The 9,067-nt window shown below is 38.7% G+C and overlaps 1 protein-coding gene across 1 annotated transcript; it reads left to right on the forward strand.

Annotated features, from left to right (window-relative positions):
* The first annotated feature begins 2,176 nt into the window (after positions 1 to 2,176).
* Positions 2,177 to 8,815, forward strand: FAM210A (family with sequence similarity 210, member A). The gene is made up of 4 exons (XM_009889061.1): positions 2,177 to 2,300; positions 2,932 to 3,404; positions 5,558 to 5,669; positions 8,422 to 8,815. Exons 2-4 carry the CDS (start codon positions 2,956 to 2,958, stop codon positions 8,686 to 8,688), a joined length of 828 nt encoding a protein of 275 aa, XP_009887363.1. The 5' UTR covers positions 2,177 to 2,300; positions 2,932 to 2,955; the 3' UTR covers positions 8,689 to 8,815.
* The last annotated feature ends 252 nt before the right edge of the window (positions 8,816 to 9,067 follow it).

Raw genomic sequence — 9,067 nt, forward strand, 5'->3', positions numbered from 1 at the left:
GGGTTTTTTATTAAACTGAACTGTTTGGATGTAACATTTGTACGCTTCCTTTTTATGCAATCTGAAAGGTGAGCTGGAAAGGATTTCTGAAAACTTGGGTTTGTGTCCTTTTAAAGTTCTTCCATATATACAACACAACCCTCAAAGTTTGCTTGATTTTACAATAAAAATGACAAGAATGTAAATTCATTCTCTGGTTCCATAGAAAGGTGCCTTGGGAGTGGAAAAAGCTCATGGATTTTCATTGGGAACTCTCCTGTGGTATAATTAATGTTCTTTTTTTAAACAGTAACAGAACAAGTAAAAATGCTTTAAATTCATCCATATTTACATATGGTGTTCAGAGTGTTTCTGACAGAAGTGTAGTCTACATATACTACACCCACAGTTCCCTCAGGTGCTTTCTGACCTCTTTTACAAAAGAATTTACACTAAAGTTTTTGCCATCTTACATCCACACCGATTCTTGTATTTTAATTTCTCTGGTAGCTCAAAAAAAAAGTTAATTGTAACAGGATGACTCTTTATACAAATTATCCTGATGAAAGTTTCATCTGACAGCATCTCTGGCGTGATTTCTCTTTCCAGCAGCAGATATCCACAGAAGCCTTTGCTGTACCTATATTGGCCTGGCTTGTTACTTCGGTGTTTTCCAATCATCCCCCGTTTCTTTTTTGCATAAAATGTTAGCACACATCCAAACCCATGAATTTGTGGTAGTCACATAGACCAACTTTGATATTAAAAGACCCTGAATTTTTGTTCTCCTCAGGAACAAAAGCAAGTCTAATCTCTACTTCCTAGTAATCACCGGAAGGCAAGAGCAAACGCAAGAGAGAGGGTGCTCCTGCAGTACGTCAGGTTTATGTCAAAGCTGATCTAAATTATAACAGAAGTACAAAAGTTTGCTAAACAAAACCTCTAGCAATGTAATGAGACGCTGATCTATAGTTTTCCTCAAGAGGCCACTAGAGCACTTCCTTTATGTCAGAGGGCTTGTTAATAGCTTGCCATGAGACAGACGTGCCATCAGGAACTAAATGGATGTCCAAGAATCCCAACCAGGAGCATGTCCTGAACAGCCAAGATCTCTTCAGCTCAGTTTACAGCCAGCTGGAAATACTACTAAATAGCCAGAACATGACAGCATTGAAGAGGAGGCCTTATCCCAGAAGTGTTTGTATATATATATTTCATAGTTTGTCCTACTAGCATCTATTCAGTCATTGGCCACATGAGATTCTTAGAGTGGGGAAGAGCTGTATTTGTCCTTAGACTTGTCCATTTGGTTTTTTTTGCCCTCGTGGCATTTTTTAGACAAAGGTAATGTAGAAATTGAAGATGCTTTAAAACACCAAGCCCCACAAAATTCTCACACCACAGACCAGCTGCTTTTCCACCTTCATAGCTGAAGGCTCTAGCTTCTGTCCTTTTTTGTGCCTTCGCAGCATTGTGCAACAGCATGAAAAAAATTGAAATGCACTAAAATGAAGAAGCAACTTTTGAAAAGTCACTAGGTGCAATTGTGGATAACACTTAGGTTTCTGTCCTGACTTCCTTAGAATCTGAGTGGTTTTAACAACCTAAAGTTACAGGGGCAATTGTAGATCTTATATAGCTCCAGTAATTTCTTTAAGAAAAATGTCATACTTAAAGAATAAAATTGTGCCTCAAATCTATAGGCTGACTCATTTTTCTCCCACTGCCTCTTGAGTGCACAGGGTACTAGGAACTTCCTTTCACTAATTGCATCTTCAAGGGCAGATTTCTCTGTGTTCATCTCATGTTTTAGAGGGATGAAACATCTACAGTTTCATATTTCTTTGAACCTCTAACCATATTTATTGTGCACTTTGAGTTGTCTGTCCTGTTTAAGATTTGGTTGCAATGTTGAGCCAAGTAATTTAAAATACTACAATTGAGCAGCTGTACTTATGATCCCTTTAACAATATTCATTTCTTTAAAATCAATTCACCAAGTATATGCTATATTAATCTAGTATTTTATTAATTTGCCTTTCCTACATCCTGCTGTAACCATTGTAATACTTCCCTCATTTAGTCTGGTAGTGCTGCTGGACAGTAGCATAATCTTCAGCTTACTGACACTTACTGACACATTTAGATAGTTATTATCGGTTTGCTGTTCTCTAAATGCGCCTTTTTTCTACTTTAGCAGAGTCATCAATATGTTCAAGACATATATTTGAAAGGTGGGGAACTAGTGGAAGAGTTGCAACTTTCTGAAGACACAAACCTTATTATACTTTTCTTGTTGCATATCTGGAAAGTAATAAAGGGTATGTGTGGCTTCATTTATTTTGGTTTTTTTTAAACTTTTGCCTATGCTGTGAAGTATGGATAATTTTCAGTGGCCTAGACGAATTCACTATAATAATAATTATTACTGATTTTTAACTGTATGAACTCTTAATTCAAAATAGTATAGAACATGAAAAAATATACCAAAACTAAGACTGTATTGATACCAAAAAATAATTTTAATTGCACTTAAGTGAGTTCATACTCCATTTGCATAGGCTCAAAGTATTACTCAAATTATCAGTTGCTACTTGAAGTGAAGTTTCAAGGGTAACTTTTCAGTAACTGTGCCAGATTACGCAGATAAAAGCAGTCGATAGCACTAAATATCTAAAAATGTTTTTAGAGACTAGGATGAGCATTTTATCTGTGAGGAGCAGAGTCTGTTAAGTGAAGGAGCCCTTTAAGTTCAGAATGCTCGAGAAGTAAGATCTGAAATTATTTGCTTAATTCTAGAAGGTAACAATTTCTGCAAAGCAAGATAAGGAAAACATTTTAAAGTAGAATAGAAGGCAATTTAAAGTTTGAGAATTTCAAGTGGCATTGGAGCAAATCAGATTATTGAAATGCAATTTGTTTGCTTTTTTTCTTCTTGTCTCCTCTCTATAGGAACCTCAGCCACACTTCATCAAAATGCAACGGAGTCTATTACATACTGCATCTCAGCTGGCGCATGGGACATGTTTGGGTTTTCCTCGCACTAGTATCTTTCAGTGCTTAAACAGACCATCAGTGTTGTCAAATGTTGGATGCAAAGTGATTTTGGCACTAGACCCTCCTAAACGATGTCTTCATGCAGGTACAGCACGCTTTGCCTCAAAGAAAAGTGCTTTTTCATCACAGCCAGCAGACACTCTTCACAAAGTACCAGATGAGAGAAATCCTTTGACTTCGGCCGCTGATACACCCAAGCAGAGCCCTGTAGAGTCAGGTTCTTCAGATCCTGATCCCTTACAAGACAAATCAATTAGTCTCGTCCAGAGATTCAAGAAAACATTTAAACAGTATGGAAAAGTCATGATTCCAGTGCATCTTCTGACTTCCACTGTATGGTTTGGATCCTTTTACTACGCAGCCATGAAGTAAGTTGATATTTTGTTGCAGTGCCCAATACTGCTGTTGAACTGAGACTGACTTTCACAGGTGAAAGGACATATAAGTTTTTATTACATGTTAAAAAGTGTCCATATGTGCAATAGGGAAATGAGGCTACATTCTTAACTGAAACATAAGATTTGTATCGAAAGTAATAGGATTCATGAGAGTGTCACATATGGACTGTTATCATGTAGTTATTGCTGTGTACCAGATACCTTGCTAACATTTGAAGGAATGCTCGTCTGCCCAAAATATGCATAGATGTAAACAGCATTGAAATTATTAGTAACCTCTCACAAGGTAAAGGTAAGGATTTTGAATCCTGATTACGAATTGCAAGGTGAGATCTTTATAGACTCGTTCTTTTATTGCCTTTGGACTTGAGGGGTATTGCACTACTTCCTCCCCTATTCTTTCCCAAACCTCCCTCATCGTTGGACTTTCATGTCATTCCACTCGCTCTGAGTTCCTTGCAAGCCTTGTGTATTTTTTCCTTCTTTATTTGTTTCCTGTCTTTCCTGACTTCCACTGAAAAAATTGCTACTGTAGGCCAGACTTTTTAATTGGAAATTAAATATTTGTGTATCTAAAAAAACCCTATAAATTAAGTATTCTAATTTTAGTTTCTTTCAGCTATAGCATGCACCAGATACTGTTCTGGAAAACGGCATTTATTAGAAAAAACTACTATATCAGCTATGAGCTGTTAGTTCAGATGAAAGAGGTTTTATCTAGCTGCAAATGGTTTGCTAAATATGAGTAAATGTTCATCTCTGGATTGCTAGTGTTGTATATTTAATAATAGAAAGCATGAAACAACAACAGTTTGTGGCAGCAAGGATGGGGCCTTACCGCACAAGTGTTTGTTTTAGTTACTCTAACCAGCTGGCATAATTGCCCTTTCTAGGAGCTATAGATCCAAATGTCATTCTAAATTTAGCTCATGTCAGAGGAATAAAGGTCTTGAGCTATAAAAATATTTTCTTTGGATGAATCCAGGTTGATGCTTGCATCTAGACATTTCAGATTGAGTGAAGATTACTTTTCTTGGAACACTTAAGTTAGCTGCTAAAATGGGTATTTGACAGATTAAAACAACTGAAATATTTATCTAGAAACTAATTATAACAAAGCTTCAGTTTGTCATGCCACAGGAGCAGCACCCTCTTGAAGTGGAAAAATAACTTTCAGAATGACTGCTCATGATACAAGACTAAACAGTGGTGATATATGAAATCAGCAGTTTATTATATAAAGACAGTTAATGCTGTCTTTCAGATCTTACTGGGTCTCCATTTTCTACTCTGGGGGAAAGGCCTTCAGATTGTAGGTTCTGGTAACTATTAGTAAATTACTGCCTGTTATTGTTCCTGATGCTAAAGTGATCACATGCACAGAAGAATGATTAAAATACTAGGTAGAAATGAGTAATGACACTAATAACGCATCTCTAAATATTGGAAAGTCAGGTCTTCTATACCTGCTTGTAGCTTTCTACTGTAATGTAAAGATGGGCTGTCTTTTTCTCTTTGGTGCTGATGTTAGCTTCCCCGGTTTTCAAATAGAAAGAAATTGTGATAGGAGCTCCCTCCACCCATCTTGTCACCTTATATTGACAAGGTAGATCAACTGGGCACGAAACCCCTGAACTCTTGTCCATATAACATGTTGCTTCATTTTCTTATGCCACATTCCATTTGTTGGATGTATTTTAAAGTGAATGGAGGACAGTGAAGTCTGGATTCTGTGCTTCTGGGCATGCTGCACATTAGTGTGAAATTTTAAAAAGAAAAAAAAATAATTTTAGGCAAAACAGAATGTGAAATTGAACCTGCACAACTGGAGCCTGAGTAGCTGTCTTAGCACTATTGTATCTACTTTGCTTCAAACATAATAAACTGGGACACAGGTAAATTACTAGCTAATCAGCTGAACAGGGATAATATAAATGGGTCAGCTCTTAGAATGCTGAAAAGAACATTAATTTGCCTATACGTACAGAAATATAAATCCTGTAAGTATATTGCTTATACTTTGCTATCAAATTACAAAGTTTGTATAATAGAGTTAAAGAATGGAAATGGTACTGTAAATCACTGTTCAGTTTTCAAATTGCCTTTTTTTTTTCCTCTTTTAGAGGAGTGAATGTTGTTCCATTCCTAGAACTGATTGGCTTACCAGACAGCATACTAAACATCCTGAAAAATTCTCAGAGTGGAAATGCGCTAACTGCATATGCGTTGTATAAAGTAAGTATAATTATAGTTTGTAAACAAGCTCTAAATCTTGCCTGGTGAGCTAAACAGGGTTTATTTGTTTACAGCAGAAAGAATTAATGCTGTTATCTCTCTTTGATAGTTAACACATACTTGAGCATTTGTTTTTGTAGTAAAAATAGTGACTTGCAAGTTGATATCAGCTCTGTATTCCTTTAAGGAGTCTATCTGTATTTCTAGTTTGCTGCAGAACTATTGTCTGCCCTCAGAGATTTAATTACAATTAAGTTATTCCTCTGTATCCCTGACATAATTAACAGGAAGAAAGTCTAAACACCTCATGATTTCCAGATAAAAGTACAGTTATTTTTATCCCAGAGGATTCACTAGTTTGTCTTCCTACCTTAGTTCTCCATCATTGTCAAGTACTTTCATTGTCCGTTTCAATCAACTACTTGCATTCAGGTTTGGGTCTCTCTTTATTGCTTTGTATGTGCACAATCCATGTTTGAGAAACTTGAAACATGTCAGACCATGGAAAAACAAAGTACTGTATTCGCTTCGAATGCCACTCATCTGTTTTGTTTCCAAATGTGATATGCTTTGTATCTGTTACTTAAAGGGGTTATTTTCTCAAACGAGATGTGAAACCACTACTCTGACCAATTATTCCTGTGCCTAAAAGAGACCAATAAACAAATGTGATTAAATACAAAAAATTTTATTATAGCTGGGAGATCTGGCAGTGTTAGAAGAAACTTTCAAGGTGTGGGAACCCTAGAATAGGTTGCAAAGGGAAGATTGTGCAGGCTTTATCTTTGAAGCTCTGAAAGAACAGGTCAGTCTATCAAGAATAATGAACTTGGTTTGTTGTGTCTTGGATTAGCTGACATATTAAGGTCTCTTTTAGTTCTAGTTCTCTATGCGCGGGTCCTAGTTTTTGGGCTGAAAGATGCCTATATTCTTGTGAATTTTAGAATTTCATAGAATTGTAGAATGGTTTAGGTTGGAAGGGACCTTAAAGATCATCTAGTTCCGACCCCCCTGCCATGGGCAGGGACACCTTCCGCTAGACCAGGTTGCTCAAGGCCCCATCCAACCTGGCCTTGAACACTTCCAGGGATGGGGCACCCACAACTTCTCTGGGCAACCTGTGCCAGTCTCACCACCCTCAGAGTAACGAATTTCTTCCTCGTATCTAATCTACATTTACCCTCTTTCAGTTTAAAACGGTTACCCCTTGTCATATCACTACACTCCCTAATAAAGTGTCCCTCCCCATCTTTCCCATAGGCCCCCTTTAAGTACTGCAAGGTCACTATAAGGTCTTCTTGGAGCCTTCTCATCTCCAGGCTGAACAACCCCAACTCTCTCAGCCTGTCTTCATAGGAGAGGTGCTTCAGCCCTCTCATCGTCTTTGTGGCCCTCCTCTGGACTCACTCCAACTGGTCTATGTCCTTCTTATGTTGGGGGCCCCAGAGCTGGACGCAGTACTCTAGGTGGGGTCTCACAAGAGTGGAGTAGAGTGGTGGAATCGCCTCCCTTGACCTGCTGGCCACGCTTCTTTTGGTGCAGTCCAGGATGTGGTTGACTTTCTGGACAGTGGCGCCCAGTGATAGGACGAGGGGTAATGGGCATAAACTTGAACATAGGAAGTTCCATCTTAACATGAGAAGGAACTTCTTTACTTTGAGGGTAGTGGAGCACTGGAACAGGCTGCCCAGAGAGGTGGTGGAGTCTCCCACTCGTGAGACATTCAAAACCCGCCTGGACGCTGTCCTGTGCAACCTGCTGTAGGTGACCCTGCTCTGGCAGGGGGGTTGGACTAGATGATCGCCAGAGGTCCCTTCCAACCCTGACCATTCTGTGATTCTGTGACTGTGAGCGCACACTGCCGGCTCATGCTGAGTTCCTCATCCACCAACACCCCCAAGTTCTTCTCCTCAAGGCTGCTCTCAATCCATTCTCTACCCAGCCTGTATTTGTGCTTGGGATTGCCCTGACCCACGTGCAGGACCTTGTACTTGGTCTTGTTGAACTTCATGAGGTTTGCACAGGCCCACCTCTCCAGCCTGTCCAGGTCTGTCTGTATGGCATTCCTTCATTCCAGCATGTCAACCATGCCACATGGCTTGGTGTTATCAGCAAACTTGCTGAAGGTGCACTCAATCCCAACATCCACGTTGCCGACAAAGATGTTAAACAGCACTGGTCTCAGTACCGACGCCTGAGGAACCCCGCTTGTCACTGGTCACTACTTCGACATCAAGCCGTTGACCGCAACTCTTTAAGTGTAGCCATCCAGCCAATTCCTTATCCACCGAGTGGTCCATCCGTCAAATCCATGTCTTTCCAATTTAGAGACAAGGGTGTCGTGCAGGACAATGTCAAACGCTTAGCACAAGTCCGGGTAGATGATGTCAGTTGCAATTTAAAGCATATCTTTTTGTCAATATTTCCTCTTTGCTTATATGGCTCAGTGTTCACATACTGTCTGTTCTGAATTGTGTTCTGAGATGCCTAATGCTTGTCCCACAAGCTGCACAGGGAGGGTTATTTTTTTATATGGAAATCTAATGCCTGTGCTGGTTTTGTCAAAAGGATACTTAAAGTAAAATGTATGCGTTTTGGGGGGATGCACTGTAAATTGCCTTATTTCCTTATAAATTGAAGATCTTTTTAGTATCTGACACTGACCAAAATAAATTCTCAATATTAAAAATATCTTTTGCTAGATAATACTGTCCTGTTTTATTGATATGGTGTGTTCTTTGGTTTCTTTAAGATTGCAACTCCTGCCAGATACACTGTGACTTTGGGGGGAACGTCCATCACTGTTAAATATCTACGTAAGAATGGCTACATGTCCACACCACCACCAGTAAAGGAATATCTACAAGATAGGATGGAGGAAACAAAGGATAAAATTACAGAGAAGATGGAGGAAACAAAGGATAAAATTACAGAGAAGATGGAGGAAACAAAGGATAAAATTACAGAGAAGATACAAGAAACCAAAGATAAAGTTTCATTTAAAAAAATAAAAGACTAGGAGAGATGCTTAATTTTTGGATATATCAAACTTAGCACTTTAACCCTTTGTGAGGCTGGATATACAAAGTGCACTTCTGAGCTTTTTTTATTTTGCCTTTTTTTTTTCCCCTTGTCTGGAGACCACAATTGCTCTGTGGATTTAAAAATTCTGAATATTCACCAAGGTTAAAGTTACCTGGGGGAGAGGTTGTGACAAAATTTCAATTTACAGAAGGAAAAGTTGAATATCAGATTAGAAGTACATGTGTCCATTGGTAATAGTGTTAGTAGTCACTCTTCCCTCTTTTTTTTTTTTTTTTATTTCCCCCCACCTCAAAATGAAGATGGCTTCTTCCAAAAGCTACTACTTTATTCTTTCCATCGCAGTGCACAGCCAT

This window comes from Charadrius vociferus, unplaced genomic scaffold (assembly GCF_000708025.1).
Source record: "Charadrius vociferus isolate BGI_N301 unplaced genomic scaffold, ASM70802v2 scaffold65, whole genome shotgun sequence".
Classification (NCBI taxonomy): domain Eukaryota; kingdom Metazoa; phylum Chordata; class Aves; order Charadriiformes; family Charadriidae; genus Charadrius; species Charadrius vociferus.

What these genes read in the sequence shown, in the direction of transcription:
- FAM210A (XM_009889061.1), top strand. Translation starts at nt 2,956, where the DNA reads ATGCAACGGAGTCTATTACATACTGCATCTCAGCTGGCGCATGGGACA. An exon ending in TTTTACTACGCAGCCATGAA is followed by an intron (nt 3,405 to 5,557) that starts GTAAGTTGATAT and finishes TTCCTCTTTTAG; the next exon opens with AGGAGTGAATGTTGTTCCAT. An exon ending in CTGCATATGCGTTGTATAAA is followed by an intron (nt 5,670 to 8,421) that starts GTAAGTATAATT and finishes GGTTTCTTTAAG; the next exon opens with ATTGCAACTCCTGCCAGATA.